Source organism: Rhinopithecus roxellana, chromosome 3 (genome assembly GCF_007565055.1).
Source record: "Rhinopithecus roxellana isolate Shanxi Qingling chromosome 3, ASM756505v1, whole genome shotgun sequence".
NCBI lineage: Eukaryota > Metazoa > Chordata > Mammalia > Primates > Cercopithecidae > Rhinopithecus > Rhinopithecus roxellana.
In genome coordinates this window covers 120,664,623-120,684,967 of record NC_044551.1, presented here as the reverse complement: position 1 = coordinate 120,684,967, position 20,345 = coordinate 120,664,623, and the positions used below count along the sequence as shown (strand labels likewise).

The window sequence follows — 20,345 nt, the reverse complement described above, 5'->3', positions numbered from 1 at the left end:
CTCTCAGCGTATGAAGATGGACTTAGGAGCAGGAAAAAGATTCCATTTTCCACAGCTCCAGCTCTTGCTCAACCTGCCTTCCTCCCACTATTGCATCATAAACTCTCAGATAAGGCAGAAAGCCACAGCCCTGGTAGACCTTTCCTAAACTGGCTGTTCGAGGATGCACTTTCCCTGACATCAGGGTGGGAGGTAAGTGTTCTGATTTAAAAGTCTCCTCTGGGGGGCTAGTCACCATTAGGTAAGCTAACACACCCCACAGCAAGTAGGTGAAAGCAGTTTGGACCCCAGTGATGGAATGTGTTACTGTGTCTAGGAAGTGCTGAAAACGACCCAGAGGGTATGCAAGTACATCCAAGTTATCCTGGTGCGGGGAGGGTGGGGAGGCTGTGAATAACAGGAATTATTGGAACTGGTGATTTAGCTTTGACTGGAAAGGAGATAAAATAAATGATTTTTTAATGATAGAGAATTCAATTATAGTCATGGGTTATGTCCCAAATTTGTACGTTCCCACATAGATGGACCTTCTGGATAGAGAGACTTCATGTAGAAAGAATAAACAGCGCATTGTTTTTGCCTTTGAACTAGTTCTGTGAATGGAAAACGCCTGATAAGAGAAGTAGTTAATGACACTAAGTTGCCGTCACTTAGTGATGTGAGCCTAAAAAAGCTAACATTCCTGCATCTCAGTTTCCTTATCTGTAAATTGGAACTAAAGATCCTATTACAAAGAGTAGATGGTGGAATAAATGAGACCATGTAAGACGGTCATACCAATATAGTAGGTTGTAAAGAAATAGGAATTCAAGACTGATTAACTTAAAATTTTTTGATCAGGGGAATTAAGATGGGAAGTCAGGTGAGGCTCTCCTGTTGTAGAATGGCAGGGCTGTTAATTATTGCTGGTTTCTGTAAGTCTACCAGCAAAAATAGTGCCAGTCAGAATTCACATTTTTCCTGGGTTTAGTCAACTGAGTGGTTAAACAAGGAAGGCCATTGAGAATACTGGAAACACCACATTTTACTCTTTATTAATAAATAGTAATATTAATTAAACTTTGTTTTTTTTTTTTTTTTTTTTTGAGACAGAGTCTCACCGTCGCCCAGGCTAGAGTGCAGTGCAATCTCTGCCTTCTAGGTTCAAGTGATTCTCCTGCCTCAGCCTCCCAAGTAGCTGGGATTACAGGTGTGCGGCCCCATGCCCAGCTAATTTTTGTATTTTTAGTAGAGATGGAGTTTCACCATATTGGCCAGGCTGGTCTCTAACTCCTGACCTCAGGTGATCCGCCCACCTTGGCCTCCTGAAGTGCTGGGATTCCAGGCGTGAGCCACTGGGCCTGGCGCACAACAAACATTTAGAAATGACTTCTTAAGTGCCATGCTGTGCTCTGGCAACACAATGGTGAGTGAAAAGAAATCTCCGCCTGACCCTGGTTGGGGTGGCAGGTGCATCAATCAAATATTCACACAGATGTGCAGAGCAACAACTGTGGTCAAGTGCTATTATAAAAGGAAGGTACCACACAGCAGGCTTCAGGAACACTGGTCTTTTATGGGAAATGGTCCTTAGGAAAGAATTGTCTGGTAGGAGGCTGAGTTTCAAAGGTGAAGTTCTCACCTTTGCAGTCATGACAACAGCTTCAGGGTTGTGGATGTTAAGGGAGAGGTCCAAATTAATTATTTGACTTCCCATTAAGACGATTTGAGTTTATTAAAAACTGGCCATCATCAATCAGAGCATTAGCTAAGGGATATAGCTGGTGGTCCTGATAGGCCATTTTGCTCTGACCTTGGAAGAATTCGTCCAGACTTCAGCCAGAACTTGATTTCAGATAGAACAGTGGGGGAAGAGGGGCCACAGTCCTGCAGGCTCAGTCTGTTTCCCTGGTCTCCCTGAGTGGTCCTGGGTACTTACAGGCACCCAAACCCAAGAGTCCAGGTCAGTCCAGAGTGCTTTCGTGGAAACGGCATGCTGATGTGTGCTGAGAACATCGCTCAGCCAACTGCGTGGGATTCAGAGTTCCCCTGAAGTTCCCTGAGACTTGGCTCTCCCTGCTCTGATGGGGTTTGGGATAGAACGTGGGAGTGCCTGGTTAATTTAGAGTTTGAGGGCCTAGTGCTTTCAAAGAGAGATCCCCACCCGAGGGAATCGTAATTCAAGTCCTCTTCCACCATATACCTGGTTTGGACAAGTAAAAGCAACACCTAAGTTAAATAAATGGCAACATCTGCTTTTTTTCCTTTTGAAAATTGAATATTATATGAGGGACAATGACTATTCCCAGCTTGATGCTTTGGAAAGTGCATTTGGATTTTTCCATTTTAGACAAACGTCAGCTTTCCCCCGAAGTAGCCTCCATCGTGCTTGTTTGTTCCAAATCATTTTTCAATGCTTTGATTTCTCTTCTTTTTGCTTTAAACACTCAGTCATGTGGCTTGTCTCCACCGTGTGGAGGTGCCGGGTGCCTGTTGGGTCCCTCTGCATTTCTGGCAGGAAGGAGGCATTTGTGAATACTGTCAGTACTTGAGACAGATCGGTCACATTGGAACCTTTGCCCCTGTTGTTAAAAACCGAAGATGACTGTGACTGTGGAGGTGCCCCGTGTGCTCAGCGCTCAACTGGGAAGTGGAGAAGATTCCCGGAAGATGTTTGGCAGTCACTTCTGAGTTTTCCATTGAGACCCAAACATGAAGAAAATCTTCTGGCTCCTGCCAGTTGGCCAACCTCTGTCCACCTTCCCCAGCTCACAGGGCTGCACAGGGCTGTCCTCTGCTGCTGGAAAATCACGCCTGTGCTCTGCACAAACACTGAACACTGACCCTCTGCTTGATCCATGGAACTAAGATGACAGGATCTCCTGCCTGTTCTTGATGATAGCTGTAGTTTTATTTCAGATTTTCATTTAAACAAATAGTTTAAGGCCTCAGCTGGGAAAGGGGACTGAAGTATCCCCAGCGGACAAAGCCTCTGGCATGCCAGAGCAACATGTGACCCAGCCCGAGTTGACTTTCCTCCCTTCCCCACCCAGGTTGCTGGGAGAAATAACTATGGGATTTTGGCAACTCTTTCCCAAAATGCACAGTGGAAGGTTGGGAAACACTGAATTATGAAATAAAGGAAGGCGGTTCCTTTTGTCATCCTTGGCACCCGAATCCTAAACTACGGTAATGAGATCAGCCCCTTAACAGTGGACTCCAGGGCACCTTGCTCTTAGGCAATTTGTTTTTCTGTGTGCGCTCTTCAGCAGACTCTGTAGGAAATGGAGTACCTGATGCAAATGACTTTTTTGTTTTGTTTTGTTTGAGACAGAGTCTCACTCTTGCCCAGGCTGGAGTGCAGTGGCATGATCTCAGCTCACTGCAACCTTCACCTCCTGGGTTCAAGAGATTCTCCTGCCTCAGCCTCCTGTAATCCCGGGATTACAGGTGCATGCCACCATGCCTGGCTAGTTTGTATTTTCAGTAGAGAGGGGTTTCACCATGTTGGCTAGGCTAGCCTTGAACTCTGACCTGAAGTGATCCGCCTGCCTCGGCCTCGCAAAGTGCTGGGATGACAGGCGTGAGCCACCGCGCCCGGCCTGATTTTGGATGGTTATAGTTGGGAAATAAGTTAGTGCGCGGATACTGTCTCTGGGGAAAACGAGGAAACTGACAGGATTCCAGAAGGCTGCTGTTTGAAGGGGCTCACTCAGTTCCAAGAAGAGATGGGAGAGGCAGGAAATGTGAGCATATGTGCTGCCTGCCCTCCGTTGATTTGTTTCATAACAAATTGACCCTGTCTCGGCTTGTGACCCCTCTTATGTTCAGAAGAGCTACTGGGGAGTTGTAGAGACAAATGAGTCTTTTTCTTAGCTCTAATCCTGACCCCAGAGGGGCATGTGGCCACTTCTCCCCAACTTCTCCCTGGGGTGACTTGCTTCTGACACCTGCCGCCTTGTTTTTCCTCCTCAAGCAAGCTTGTTGCAGGCACTTCTTTACGTGGCGCTGAACTTAGCCACAAGGAGCTGTCATCAGGGGTGTGGGAGAGGGAGGAGAGGGGATCACAGGGGTTTCAGAGGGCTCACTTAGAGACTTGCTGATACTGACAACAGAGTTGACCTGGCCCAGGATTCTTCTAATGCTGTGTGTGACTGTGTGTCTGTGCCACAGGAGTTTTTCAGTGTGTATGCATGCATGATGTATGTATGTGGGGTGGGGGCGGGGGAGGGCAAGAGGGTTATTTTCTGGGTCAGAATAACCTTTTAAAGTGATAAGTTTTCCGCTAGGAGAGGAACCACGTTTTTCTCATCTGTCTAGATGTTTTTCTTCACCTGGGCCACGGAAGGCTTTGTTTCACAAGCTTTTCTCCTTTTTCGTCGTTTGGGTGGCAAAGGACTCTGCTCCGCCCTGTGACACAGGGTCCACTCTCCATGTCCCACGTTGGGATGGATTGCAGAGCATGTGCCCTCCTAGTGGCCCCCATCAGCCACCAGAGTGAAGTTGATGCTTGGGTGCTATGAACAATTGGCAGGACAGTCATGGTGTGGACCTGGGGAAGCTTTACTCAGGGCTGACCTGCCCACAAGCAGCTGCTCCTGGCAGTCTGAGCGCCTTTCATATTTCCTGTATTAACCTTGTGGTGCACAAAGAGAGCCTCGAGAACAAACTAATGAGAATCATCCCTCTCATCACGGAACCTGCATCCCCTGCCTCAAACTAAGCCATGTGCACACGCACACTTGATAATAGCAGAATCGAGGCTTCAGAGGATCTTGTTGACATTTGTCTTCTCTTTGTTTCCTAGAGTGTGGTGGGAGGCCTCCGTCACTGTAGCACTGTCAGATGGGTGACAGCCTCATCGGCACCCTCCGGTCTCAGCAGGATGTGAGTTTTCTTTTTTAACGGGATGCTCTGAAGCCCTTCTGTCCGTGACCAAAAGCATCATTCTTGGCACTGAGCATGAGGCCCCTTCTCTGACCTCCGCTTTCCTTCCCCTACCTACAGTTACTGCACAGTCACTGCCTTTACTGTACTGCTCTGATCATGTTTGACTTCATATACTTAACATCTCTATGTAAAATGACCAACCTTGAGCCTACAGCCTGTGAGCTACAGGCTCCACTCTGCTCAGCTCCCTGTCCCTGCAGAGCAGTGAGTTATTTTAGAGAGAACGTGTATCAGGCAGTGGTGCCCAACTCTCTCTCTTTTTTTTTTTTTTTTTTGAGACGGAGTCTCACTCTGTCGCCGGGGCTGGAGTGCAGTGGCCGGATCTCAGCTCACTGCAAGCTCCGCCTCCCGGGTTCACGCCATTCTCCTGCCTCAGCCTCCCGAGTAGCTGGGACTACAGGCGCCCGCCACCTCGCCCGGCTAGTTTTTTGTATTTTTTAGTAGAGACGGGGTTTCACCGTGTTAGCCAGGATGGTCTCGATCTCCTGACCTCGTGATCCGCCCGTCTCGGCCTCCCAAAGTGCTGGGATTACAGGCTTGAGCCACTGCGCCCGGCCTTCTCTCTTTTTTTAATACAAGTAACTTCACAAATGGAAAACCTAAGCCTATGTGAAACTGGAGAGTAGTATAATGAACACCATATACTTATCACCGGAATTCAACAATTACCTACATATGGCCAATCTTATTTCATCCATACTTCCACCCTCTACTCTGTCATCCACTGGATTATTTTAAAGCGAATCCCCAGACATAGCATTATAGCATGACTTTTTTTTTAGTTTGTAATACAATTTTACTCTTCAGAATATACTAAAGATAATATTTGCATATGCGGTGTATGTCACATAATATTTTTTTTCTCCCATTCACTTTATTGAGGTATAACGGACAAAAATTAGATGTATTTATGATGTGAAATGTGATGTTTTGACCTGTGTATACATTGTGAAATGATTACATCAAGCTAGCTTTCTTGTGGTGAAAACATTTAACATCTACTTTTTAAAGCAACTTTCAAGTACACAGTACATTTTTAATTTTCTTTTATTTTATGCTTGAGACAGAGTCTTGATCTACTGCTGGTGTGCAGTGGTGAGATCTCCACTTTGAGACCAACCTGAGCAACATGGCAAAACCCACTCTCTACACACATATACACACAAAATTAGTCAAGCTTGGTGTTATACACCTGTAGTCCCAGCTACTCGGGAGGCTGAGGTAGGAGGATCACCTGAGCCCAGGAGGTTGAGGCTGCAGTGAGCTGTGATCTCACCACTGCACTCCAGCCTGGGCAACAGAGCAAGATCCTGTCTTAAAAAAAAAAAAAAAAAAAAACCGAAAACAAGAAAACTGAAGTCCCTTGTCTTTTGCAGACCATGGCTGAGACTGATTCTTAGTCCTTCTCATCTGGGATGAAGCAGATTTACTAACAAATGTTAGATTTTTTTCCTTTTCCTCCTAATGCCAAGAGTCTGTGGAGCTGCAAAGGTTGACCCGGCCAGAGCTGCCCCGTGACCCTGGCGTACTGTCCAGAATGGTGCATGCCTTTGGGGAATCTCTCCTCACATAGCAGACCTCCTAACTCAGGACTGCTAATTGTGCTGTAAGATGTTGCCCACAAGGACGGAGTCCTGGGCCCTCACACAGACTCTGGAATAGAGCCACCAATACCCAGATGATAGAGACTTAGATGGCTTCCCTAGACTCTCCTTATCTCGTCTCCATCTCTGGGCCAGCTCAGCCTGGCCTCTCTGGGGCCCTAGTGGCTGAGACGTCCTTATAGAGGCAAGCCTTGAGTGAGCAGGGCACCTACTATGTGGCATCTTATGGACATGGCTGAGCCGTGGGCACCCTCAGCTGCCAAACCGGAGGTATCTAACAAAGTTTCATCCCTGCAGTTACCAGATGGGGGAGTGACAAAGAAGGTCAATGATGGAGAAAACCCAGTGACATTTTATACATTAGCAAAGTTAATTGCCATGTGCCCAAAAGCCTGTCTGAGTGTACTGTTTAACGGCCAGGAAAACACAGTTTCAGTTCTTACATTGTAAAAGTAATGTAGCCGACCCTTTGCTGGGGACATCCCCACCGCAGGCCTTCTTGCCGCCTGCCTGGCCTCCCTGGCACTGGCTGCACTGGGACCAGTGTTCTGCAGAGCTGCCCTCATGGTGGCTTCCAGACATTCTCTCTCACAAATCTCAAGACTGACTTAACAAAAATTCCTAACATCAGCAGTCTTTAAGCCCTATCTGAGAGTAAAACACAGTTCAGATGTCTACTGAGCGTTACTTATTTGCAGCTGGGTGAAAGTCAAGGCTGCCTCCTTTCTGGCGCTGGGGAAGGGATGAGAGCCAGGAGAGCTGTGTGGGTGTCATTTTTATGTAAGACAGACCCATGCGGTGCAGGCTTTTTCCTACCAAGCACTTCACTGCCTTTTGGTAAACACAGAGTTTCCACGAACCAGGGAGCCAGATGAGGCTACCTAGAATTTTAGAATAAAAAAGGACTTAACAAATTTCAACATTATCATTTTCAAGAGCGCAATCCTTTCCCTCCCAATGAAATCTAGCCCAGATCCCCGCTCTATAAAGCAGAGAGAAACTGGCTGAATGGGGCTGCGGCACCAGAGCCAAGGTTACTGGTCTCTTTCCCATGGACTGTCCCCATAGCAACTGCAGGATTCCAAGAAGGACTTTTGCAGAAGTGCTGATGGCAGATAGTATGGCAAACTTACCCTGACTTTTGGTCCCCTTCCCCAGTCACTCGTGCAAACGCTGAATAAGTGAGATAATGGTTGGTGAGTCTGAGGGAAAAAAACCAAACCAAACAAAAGAGGGAACACGGGGTCTACAGAAGGTGCGGGTGGAGAACAGGACACCACAGCCAGGGGACGGTATGGGCAGAGAGCAGCGTCCTCGTTTCCCTCCTGTGAAATGCTTCTCCGTGGAGGCATCACACCCCAGAAAACAACAGATAGCAACAGCAGCCCAGTGGCTCCCGGGCAGCGGGGTAAGATTAGGGTTGCATTCCACGCACACTCGGGTAGGTGCATACAAAATATGTGCAGGCAGATCTGCCAGCCGCACGGAATTTCCTCTTCCCCAGCCTTCTCGTCTTCAAAGGCGAGCTGACTGCGATTCAGGGAGATGGAACTTCCGCCAGGATGGAGGTATGTCGAGGTTCCCTGAGGGCAGGGTCACATGCTAACCTGTGGCAAATGGGGAGTGGCTGAGTTCAAACGGCAACACCAGAGGATCTCCCACCCTCGGTGTGTGCCCCGCCCTCCCTGCTGATCCACCAGGGATTCAGCTCTTCTCACCGTGAATACTCATCACTAGCCAAGGTAGTCAAAATCCCCAGGAGAATATGAGATCACAGGCAAAATATGAGACATGAAAAAAGGTGGTAGTGGGCGGGGCGCGGTAGCTCACGCTTGTAATCCCAGCAATTTGGGAGACCAAGACGGGAGGCTCACTTGAAGTCAAGGGTTCGAGACCAGCCTGGCTAACGTGGTGAAACCCCGTCTCTACTAAAAATACAAAAATCAGCAGGGTGTGGTGGCGGCTGCCTGTGATCCCAGCTACTTGGGAGGCTGAGGCAGAAGAATCGCTGGAATCCGGGAGGCGGAGGTTGCAGTGAGCCGATTGTACCATTGCACTCCAGCCTGGGAAACAGACTGAGACTCTATCTCAGAAAAAAGAAAAAAAGAAAGAAAAAAGGTGGTAGAATTAATACCAACATGATAGTAAAATAAATGTAAGTGGATTAAACTCATCAATCCCAAGACAAATATTTGCCAATTACATTTTAAAAATAATATTTAACAGTATGTTGTCTATAGGAGATTTAAGAGGTTATAGAAATGTTTATTAATTTTTTTCCTAGTATTCCTTTATCTTTTTTTATTTTTTATTTTTCCATAGGTTCTTAGGGTACAGGCAGTATTTGGTTACATGAGTAAGTTCTTTAGTGGTGATTTGTACGATTTTGGTGCACCCATTGCCCAAGCAGTGTATTTGTAGTCTTTTATTCCTTGCCCCCTCACCCTTCCCTGCAAATCCCCAAAGTCCATTGTATCATTCTTACACCTTTGAGTCTTCACAGCTTAGCTCTCACATATCAGTGAGAACATACGATGTTTGGTTTTCTATTCTTGAGTTAGAAAGGTTATAGAAATATTTAATATTAATGTCAGACAAAACAGAATTTTAAAACATCGAAGTGGACAAGCAGAATATTAGGATATTATATTTTGGTAAGAGGAACAATATGTCAAGAAGATATAATAATAAAGATAAACATATCAATATAGCTTCAAATACATAAAGTAGCTACTAACAGGACTAAAGGGAGAAATAAATAAATCAGCAATTGTAATTAGAAAATGTTATATGCGCCTTTTAGAGTTTGATAGATAAAGCGTGAAAAAAGTGAACATGTACACTACCCAATAAACTGTAGTTTATTTATTTATAGACACATATATCTAGCATATATAGTATGTATGCATATATATGTAGCATATATATGCATATATATTTGCAACAATCAATCCTCTATTAAGCCACAAAAATGCCATACTTTCAAAGAATCTACATCACAGAGATCATAGTTCTTTGATCATAGTGTAATAATTAAAATAATTAAAGCATGAAAGAATAACATCCTCCCTTCTGTTCATTTGCTGGAAGCTAAAAAACTCGCTACTAAACAATTCTTGGGTTAAAGAAGGAAGAAAGAGAAACTTAAAAAACATACTTTGAACTAAAATTTAAACAATGAAAACTTTAAAAAATTGTGTGAGATAAAGCAGTACTTAGAAGAAAATTTATAGCTTTAAATCACTCATCCAAAGGTTAAAAAAAGAAAGACTGAAACAAGAGTGAATTAAAAGAAGAAAGGAGGAAAACATAAAGATAAAGCTAAAATCAATGAGATAGAGGACAAAAGAGGGTGAGAGAAAGAGAAGATTAAGAAAGTTCTAAATTTACTCTTCAAAAAGATTGGTGGATACACCATTCATCCTCCCCTCCTAGACAAAAACTAAAAGAGAGGATGGAAATAAAACATCAAATGAAGAAGAGGATAACTGCAGGCTGAATGAAGGTGAGGAACACCCACTGGGTGCTCCAGAGTTGGACTGGGATGAGGAGGGTGTCCTCATAGTGGGTTAGGGGTAGCTTGGTCAGGGTGTCAGAGCTCAAGAGTGGTGAGGAGCCCTTCTGTCCTGGGGAGGGGATGGCTATGAAGCCGGGCAATGGCTTACACACAGAGGAATTGATTAAATAGGCAAGTAAATCAAAGACAATGAAAGTCAAGTTTTCTCACTGTTAGGAAAAGGGGATAGAAATACGGAAATGGCAAAAAAATTCACTTTTGTGGTATTGAATTGGAATTGGTGGTGTCACTGTGAATTCTTGGTTTTCCATATATGAATATAGATGGATGTAGAAAATTTTATTAAGATTTATCCAGGAATGAAAGGATGGTGCAACGTTAACGTATCATACTACATTGGCAAATGAAAAGTAGAGAGTCACACAACTTTCTCAATGTTTTGTGAATTATACGTAATTGATTATAATTATACAGTTTTATAAACAGCTATTATTATACATAATAATTATTATTGAATGTTCTTGAAAAGAATTTTTAAAACACAGAGTATTAGAATACAAAGGGGCCGGGCGCGGTGGCTCAAGCCTGTAATCCCAGCACTTTGGGAGGCCGAGACGGGCGGATCACGAGGTCAGGAGATCGAGACCATCCTGGCTAACACGGTGAAACCCCGTCTCTACTAAAAATACAAAAACTAGCCGGGCGAGGTGGCGGGCGCCTGTAGTCCCAGCTACTCGGGAGGCTGAGGCAGGAGAATGGCGTAAACCCGGAAGGCGGAGCTTGCAGTGAGCTGAGATCTGGCCACTGCACTCCAGCTTGGGTGACAGAGCGAGACTCTGCCTCAAAAAAAAAAAAAAAAAAAAAAAAAAAAAAAAAAGAATACAAAGGAAATAGAATATAGGAAAAATGTAAAAAAAATCACACTGGCAGAGAAACAGAACACACCCTTTAAGACTGGAAAACCAGCAAATACAACTGCTAACTAGACAGCAATGGGAGAGCTGTGGAGAGCCTGGTCACTACGTTAACACAGGAGAGAGCAGACCTAGCTGGGTGTAAACAAACTGTCAGGATCAACAAACTATGAGACTCCTGCAGAGTTCAACAAAGATACAGCATAACTAGTGTACATCTACAATGGCACTAACTAACTAGAAAATGTAATGGAAGATAGATATTATTTATTTATTTATTTAGAGACGGAGTCTCGCTTTGTTGCCAGGCTGGAGAGCAGTGGTGTGATCTCAGCTCACTGCAAACTCCACCTCCCGGTTCAAGCAATTCTTCTGCCTCAGCCTCCCAAGTAGCTGGGACTACAGGCGCATGCCAAAACACCCGACTAATTTTTGTATTTTTAGTAGAGATGAGGTTTCATCATATTGGCCATGCTGGTCTGGAACTCCTGACCTCATGGTCCGCCCGCCTCGGCCTCACAAAGTGCTGGGATTACAGGTGTGAGCCACCGCACCCGGCCAATATCATTTATAATAGCAGCACCAACTATAAAATTTGGGAATCAAGTTAACAAAGAACACACAAGAATTTTATTGGAAAAGATTAAAACGCTATTACAGGACACAGAAAGCAGCTGAATATGTGGTGATATGCTATGATCATTATATGGGATTACTAAAAATTGTAAAGATGTCAATTTTAATGAAATGAATTATAAATTCACTACAATGCCAATAAAAATTCCATTAAGACCTTTTCAACTACTTAACAATTCTAAAATTTATACACAAGAATAAAAAGCTTTATCATAAATAACTAAGTCAATTCTGAAAAAAAGAAGAGTGAAGTTGTAATGGGGTTGGGGAGGAGTTGGTCACTCCACTAGGTACTGAGACATGCTGTAAAGCCACAGTAAAGGCCGGGCGCAGTGGCTCACGCCTGTAACCCCAGCAATTTGGGAGGCCGAGGCGGGTGGATCACCTGAGGTTGGGAGTTCGAGACCAGTCTGGCCAACATAGGGAAACCCCGTCTCTACTAAAAATACAAAAATTAGCTGGGTGTGGTGGTGGATGCCTGTAGTCCCAGCTACTCCGGAGGCTGAGGCAGGAGAATTGCTTGCATCTGGGAGGCACAGGCTGCAGTGAGCCAAGATCACACCACTGCACTCCAGCCTGGGCAAGAGAGAGCGAGACTCTGTCTCAGGAAAAAAAAAAAAAAAACCACAGTAAGATAAATGGTGAGATAATGCAGAAATAGACAAAAAAGACTGAAGCCATAACTGAGTGCTCAAAAAGAGACCCATGTTTATATGGAACTGGATATATGATACAGGTGACACTACAAATGAATGAGCAAAGGGTAGATTGTTTAGTGGATGATAATGAAAAAACTGCCTGCTTTAGGGAGATAACAATAGATCCCTATCTTATACCATATACAAAGGTGAACTCCAGACAGATTAGAGGCCTAAGGGTGAAAGATAAGACTAAAGCTAAAGGAAGAAAATATGAGAGAATAACTTTGTGCTTCAGGAATGAGAAAAGACTTCTTAAATTTAAATAAGACTACCCATAGTACAAACTACATAGCAAAACTCACAATTGACTATGTCAAAATTAAGGATTTCTGTTCAACAAAGAATACCATAGACAAAATTAAGATAGGGTGGAACAAATGAGAGATGACTTTGTCTGACATCAAACTGACTAGGGAGACTAAAAAGGAAAAGATAGGGAACCCAACAGGAAAAAACATCAGAAATGTAAATTTGAACAAATAAGCAATATAACAATGAAACACAGATTTATACTATCAGATTGGCGACAATGAACAAATAAATAATAGCTTGTGTTGCAAAGGATATGGAGACATGGGAAAACTCAGCTACTACTGCAGGGAGGGGTGTCTAAAGTGAAATTCTCCTGGAGAACCATACCAAAATAGTGAAGTTAAGTATGTCTGCGTCCAATAACCCAGCACTCCCACTGATGGATACTGATGCACTGAAACTCTCTGACAGGCTCATACGCGGATGAGTATGAGGATGTCCATCACAGCACTGTTGGCTCGGTCAGGGAGCTGGAGGTAACATTAAGGGAATGGAAAAGTAAAATGGAATCCCAAGCAGCCATTAGCAATGAGGTAGTACACGCAGCAACATGGAGGCATCTTAGAAACAGTGTTCAGTGAAAAAAAATAGTTGTAATATCGTTGATCTAAATTAAGACATATACTCACAAAACAATACGTTTTGCAAAGATGCATACATATTCAATTTATAATATCAAACATATTAGAGAGTGGGTGCCTAATGGAGGAAGGAAGGAGACAGGAGTGGAGATGAGAAGTGAAGGAGAAAAATTTTAAAACTAGTGGCTGAGTCCATGCTCTGATTGCATGGGTCTGAATCCCAGCTGTGCCTCTTACTAGCTCTGTTACCTTGGGCAATTAACAACCTCTTTAGTTAACTGTCCCCATCCCTAAAATGGGCTGGTAACTGACAGACAAAGACGGGCTCCAAAAAATTCTGTCCCGCCCTGTCTGCATGTAGCTCCTCCCACAAGAGGCGGGCCTGTGACTGCTTTGACCAATAGGATACAGAGTAAGTGCTGCCCTGGGACTGCCTAGTCCCGTGTTTAAGCAGGAGCCCTGGGCCGCCACAGCCGTTTCAAGGGATCCTAGGAACAGATGCCACGTGGAGAGGCCACGTGGAGCAGCACTGTGCCATTGGACTGTGTAAGACACCTGGCAGAGGCACTGCCCAGCTGTGGCCAGATCAACCGGTGGAATAATGAGATACAATAAAGTGGTTGTTTTGGACCACTAAGTTCTGTTACGTGGCACTAGATAAGGTTATGAGGATTAAATAAGGTAATTTTATTTTTTTCTCTTTTGACACAGGGTCTCACTCTGTCGACAAGGCAGGAAGTTCAGTGGCGTGATCTCGGCTCATGCAGCCTCGACCTCCGGGGCTGAAGTGATCCTCCCACCTCAGCCTCTTGAGTAGCTGGGACCATAGGTACGTACCGACACACCTGACTAATATTTGTATTTTGTGGAGAGCCAGGGTCTCACCATGTTGCCCAGGGTGGCCTTGAACTCCTGGGGTCAAGCCATCTGCCTACCTCAGGCTTCCAAAGTGCTGGGACTACAGGCGTGAGTCACCGCGCCTGGCCAAGAGGTAATTTTTAAAGTGTTGGATAGGGCTGGGCTCGTTGGCTTGCGCATGTAATCCCAGCACTTTGGGAGGCCAAGGCGGGTGGTTCACGAGGTCAGGAGTTCGAGACCAGCCTGACCAACATGGCGAAACCCTGCCTCTACTAAAAAAAAAAAAAAAAAAAAAAAAAAAAAAATACAAAACTTAGCCAGGTACGATGGTTGCGCGCCTGTAATCCCAGCTACTCAGGAGGCTAAGGAAGGAGCCTTGGGCCCCCACAGCCGTTTCAAAGGGCCCTAGAAACAGATGCCACGGACTGAACCCCGGAGGTGGAGGTTGCAGTGAGCCAAGATCCCCCTACTGCACTCCAGCCTGGACGACAGAGCAAGATTGGTTCTAAAAAAAAAAAAAAAAAAAAAAAAAAATCAAAGTGCTGGATAGTGCATGGCTCATGGGAAGGGCCTGGCACTATATACGTATTTGTGGAATAAAAAACAAGGACCTAATGGTCACAGAAATAGTGTCATGACCAAGAATGTAAGATTAACTTAATTCTTTGCACATGATGTTCACAGATAAGCTAAAACCTCTGATAAAGACTCATATATTCATTTCCTTGATGGGAAGACTATGGCCCTGACTGATAGATGAAAAGTGTATTCCAAAAAAGAGAGTGTGTCATAACGAAGCAGGGCTCCCTGAGCCAACTCTCCTTATGTTGTCTTTGTGCAGATAATTCAGAGCCTCGAGAAAGCACTGGATGTATGAGCTCAGTGACTCACGAGTGTCTCATTTCTGGGAACACAGACAACTGATGGGCTATATTCGTTTTCCTCTGTAGCACTAGACCCAGAACCAGCACATTTTTATCTGTAATGAATTCTCAATTAACCCTAGGTCTGGGTATCAGGAAATACAAGGAAAACAAAAATCTACCCATAATCAAAGATCTCATCAAATCAGTAATTTCAACCTCCAGAAAGTTATCTTAATAGTTCTTTTTATTCCCAAGCACAGTGCACAATAAGTATCTGTTGATTATTTTACATTAATCCCACTTCCTTTTGAATAAGAGTTAAAACAATTTGTTTATGGTCTTTCAAATTGATTATTGAAATTGTTCTTTGAAATCCTGGCTAGGGCAAAATAACCTAGACGGTAGCAACAGTGAGTGGAAGGATAGAAAGGGAATGGCACCACTGTTCATTATGAAGGGGGAGCTAAGCCTTGTGAATCTTACAAGGACTATATGAGGTAGATACTATCCCCATTTTACAGAAGCAAAAACTGAGGCTAAGATAGATGGGGTCACTTGTACACAATCTGCAGCTGGGACACTGTGGAGCCAGGATTCAACTCATGTAGTCTTGGCTGTGCATGGTGACTCATGCCTGTAATCCCAGCACTTTGGGAAGCTGAGGCAGATGGATTGCTTGAGGTCAGGAGTTTGAGACCAGCCTGACCAACATGGTGATACCCTGTCTCTAGTAAAAATACAAAAATTAGCCAGGCGTGTTGGTGGGCACTTGTAATCCCAGCTACTTGGGAGGTGGAGGTGGGAGAATATCTTGAACCTGGGAGGCAGAGGTTGCAGTGAGCCGAGATTGCGCCCCTGCACTTCAGCCTGGGTGACAGAGTGAGACCCTGTCTCAAAAAAAAGCCTCACAAAAAACCTGCCATGTAGCCTTACTCCCTAGCTGGTTCTCTTCTACTCTATCGTGTTGGGAAGAGGAGCCAGGATCACCCCAGAATGACCGAAACAGCAAGAGGAAGGCAAAATGTCCTAAAGCCAATTCCTAGACATTGAGACTTTTGTGAAACAAACAAACAAAAACAAAAACAAAAACAAAACAAACAAACAAAAAAATGTATCATCTGAAGGCGGCAATAAAAAAAGAAAAATCCCAGCACTTTGGGAGGCTGAGGCTGGCGGATCATGAGGTCAGGAGTCCGAGATCAGCCTGACTAACATGGTGAAACCCTGTCTCTACTAAAAAAATACAAAAATTAGCTGGGCGTGGTGGCACACACCTGTAATCCCAGCTACTTGGGAGGCTGGGGCAGGAGAATCGTTTGAACCCAGGACCCGGAGGTTGCAGTGAGCCGAGATATCGTGCCATTGCACTCCAGCCTGGGCGACAGAGCGAGGCTTTGTCTCAAAAACAAACAAAAAAAGAAAATAACAAAATCGGTGGATCGTAGCCCATGTATTTCTGCAGAACCGACACATTTTGAGAGAGTTAGCAGTTGTCCAGATATCACAAGCCATAGGACCAACTTCTCATGACTCCAACCTCAGCAGCACCAGGCTTCACGTGGTCCGTCTGCAGAAAGCAGGTCCTCATATGCTTGGCTGGGAAGAATGATGTCAAACCAAGTCCATCATGGTCCCTAACTTCTTGTCCTAAAATAAGCCTGAACCTTGTCCCCATGTACTGGCTCAACTCCCATTCTACTTCAGGCATCAGAATCACAACTCTACATTTCTCTTCTAGCACTAGGGACTACAAGTTGTGTGGCAGACCTTCAGGAAGCTTCTAGGAACACTCTGGATTGAAGTGGAAAGGAAGCATTTCCTGATTTCATTTCCTAGCTGTCTTTCCTTCTCAGGTTCTTTGGGCCATGGGGCATTTCCTAGTGTGGGCAGCTCCATAAGCTGTGTGGAGTGTCAGGCAAGGCTGAGGGGATTCAAACGTGGGAGAAAGATGCACAGTGCAGGTACAGACCCAGAGCCCAGCCAGGGTCAGTGTCCCGACGGGAACGATAAGGACCTAGGAGGAAGTGGAACCAGAGGCTGCCTGCTTGCCCAAGTGTGGGGTCATTTGGACTGCGATTTCAATTCTGTTTTCTCCTTTGGCTCCTCCATGCCCCAGATGAATTATTTTCACTGAAAATGAAATGCCTATGGCTACAGCCCCACTGAAAGTGTCAATCCATGGCAGGGCCCAGGCACTTGGGGCAGGGGAGACTAGGACAATGAAAGACAAATCAAAGTAACTTCCAAATCATGCCATTTATTTTTCCTTAATGGATTTGACAGCTCATCTGAGTCTCTGCTCTGTTCTCTGAGGAGCTGTAGAATTTGTGTCGATGACCTGTGTCCTCCGTCCTTCCCCAAATGAGCACACATGCAGGGCAGGCAAGAGCATGCTGGATTTGTCTTAGTTGTTAATTCACCTTCTGGCTTCACTGTGACACACATTTATCTCTACATGATATTCTCAAGAAAAATGATTAGGACAGAATCACAGCAAGGAGTGTGGAAGAGAGGGAGTTTTTGAAAAAGTCCGTGGAAGAGAAGCAATGAACCACCAGGGTCCTTTAGGTAAAGGACCCCCATTCCTCATCTCTTCCTCCTCATTCTTGATCTTTCAAAAAGAAGTACAGGAAGAGGTCTAGGCTAGCAAGGGTGCTGGTAAGCTGCACCGTGCCTCTGTACCCATGAACAAAAGGCACCCCTTCTCCTGCAGGAGGTGTAGCCCTTTCCAGGGAGCGTGGCTTGGGGGGGATGAAATATCCTCCAAGAGTTCAGAATCCCCTATGGGCCCTGATGCTGATGGAGATCAGAGCCTCTCACAAGGAAGTCCCAAGCTGGTGACCTGGGAAGGGAGGCATTGATGCTCTGCCTGGCTGCCCGGGGTGTCCTGCCACCATCCCACATGCAATCTACTCCTTGCATCTTGGACTCTGCTTTACTTCATCGGGCAGGGATGCAAACATGAAGGAAAGAGGTGTGGCACAGGCACAGTATTAATGTGCAAACCCTTCCTAACACACGATCCCCATTGAACTGCCTGGGACGTGGCTGCCTTTGATGGTGTCATGTCTCATCTCATGAACCAAGATGGCAGGAATTCTCTGCAACCAACCTTGACAGGAAATCATCCTGGAAATCTGCTTCCTTAATTCATGGAAGAAGCAGGGAGGAGAAGGGAGATGGTCCTCTCATGAATGTTGTGGCATTCAGTTGAGAGGCGTCACGGTTCGTTCACCTGACAGTTCAGGGACTAAGGCTGGGTGGACGTCATTTATCAAGTATATTACAGGGCTGCAATTCACCAGCCACCAAGTTGGACTCTTTGCTCTGGAAATTTAATGTGTGGCAGCTGTGTGCAGTCGGTGGTGTCCAGCATTTTAAAAAGGTCAATTAAGAAACTGTTGGTGGTGGTGCAGCTAATGACAGCCCAGGGGGTGAGCAGGGCGGAGTAAACTGAAGGGCTGAGACGTATATTACTGGAATTGAAGTGTCCAAGTGAAGCGTGGTGGGGAGGAAATCTATTGTCACAAGCCATAAAACACATCTGAGTTTTGCGGTGGAGAGCAGTACAGCTGTTTCCCTCCCAGGCAGCGCTGGGGGCAGCCAGTGAATGGAGGGCTCCCCGACAAAGGGGACACCTGCATGAGCTCCATCAATTTGCAGACAAAAATCGCTACCCTCTTCGCTGCCTGTTCCTTTGCACTTCTCGTTTTCCCACTTGGGGAGCACAAGGCAGATGCTGGAGTGATACTCAGAATGTGGGTCATGTTCTAGAATTCCATATTTTAAGCATTCCCGAAGCAGGGCTCCGCCCCTCCTCGCTGTGTGTGGGCGGGCGGACAGCCGGGAGCCTGAGAGTCAACCCCGGCCAGCGCTCTCCTCAGAAGACATCCGCTCCTGCCTCGGCGCGCGCACAATGCAGGCTGCGGATCAGACCCTTTACCCTGCGACGGATAAAAGAGGGACACGAAACCCTTAGAAAAAGTCTATTTCGGACTGTGACAGAATTGGCTCATGGTTGGGGGAAGGCACTGTGTGGGGCTCTTTTTAAAAAAATCAGACAAAGGGGTCTTAGAATTAAGTGCAGGGCTTCTAGGACAGGCTTTTTTTTTTTTGCCACATCTACCTGTCAAGCTAGAAATTCAATAGAGCAATGGGAATGCTAATTGATATGCAAAACAGGTCTAGGGTTCCTAGAAATGTCTAATGATCCTCCAATTCATTATGAATGCAGAATTAAGACATGCACTAGACGAGATGGGAGTGAGAACACCAACCTTTTTGCTTTTCCTTTTAAAACCTGCTTTGAGAAACTTCACAGGTTTTACGATTTAAAAAAGAGTATTGCAATCAGTGGGTTTTGTCTTTCACACACTGGATTATTTATTATTAGAAAATAGCTTCTATCAGCTGTCAGTACCAAACAAGTTGAAAGGAGCGAGCGTCTCACCATATTTTTTTTCTCCTTAATGATATTTAAATAAACAGCTCACTATGTGGAGAGTTGCCACGCCCTTTTTCCCTTTAAAAACTGAATAATTAAATGAAGTTTAGTACAAAACATTCTTCAAATATGACTTGTTCTGCATCTGTTATGCTGTCTCCTTGAGTAACGGACAGAAAAAGATGAAAAAGACCACTCAGGCTACCAAAGTACTCCAAAGAATCCATAAGAGAAACTGAGAAACAAATAAACTAACTCAAATAAGACCCAACCAAACCAAGAAACCAGTTTTTATGTTGGCTTTTTGATTTTGATTATCATCTAAGTTTAATATATATATATATATATGTTTGAAATAGTAATAAAAAAGGAAGAATTGAATTGCATCCGTAGCAGGACAACCTTCCTCATACGTTAAAGAGGTGTTCAGAAAATTCCATACAGTATCTGCTAAATAAACATGTTTGGCAGCTTAGCAAATATCATATGATTGCAGCATCCATGATTTGAAGTAAAACAGCATTTGCTTTCTTCTGGCGGAGGTCGTTGCTCGGGGTAATGTGCTAACGCGCTCTGGATGTTCTTAGACCCACAGGCTTAAGGAAGGGCTTGGGGGTGGCTCAGTGCATGACCCCAGTGCAGACACTTCCAAACCCCAAAAAATGAATCAACCAACCAACCACACAAACGTCAAACAACTGTCTCCTTCGAGTTCCTCTTGACCGAATGGAGGCCCAGCAAGGACTGCTGGTTAGAAGGTACATTGACAGACTTTGGAATGAGGAGAATCACCCTCTGATTGGTCCGACGCCACTCATTGTACAATCGACAGTGGTACCTAAATGACACCTGGGGGTGGGAGAGGAAAAGGAAGAGAAAAGAATTCAGGTGAGCAGAAGTGGATAATCAATACAAGAAACAAATATGTCATTTGAAAGAGCTTCAAAGAGCTGGAAGCACTAAAGCAGGGCAAGAACCCTGGG

The 20,345-nt window shown here is 45.0% G+C and overlaps 1 protein-coding gene across 1 annotated transcript in view; it reads right to left on the bottom strand.

Annotated features, from left to right (window-relative positions):
- Positions 1-17,155: 17,155 nt before the first annotated feature.
- MARCHF3 (membrane associated ring-CH-type finger 3) overlaps positions 17,156-20,345 on the bottom strand; it is a 153,149-nt gene continuing 149,959 nt past the window's right edge. Inside the window, exon 5 of the mRNA XM_010353774.2 lies at positions 17,156-20,211. Within this exon, the coding sequence (XP_010352076.1) occupies positions 20,053-20,211 (159 nt within the window). The 3' untranslated portion in view covers positions 17,156-20,052. The remainder of the gene's footprint in view (positions 20,212-20,345) is intronic.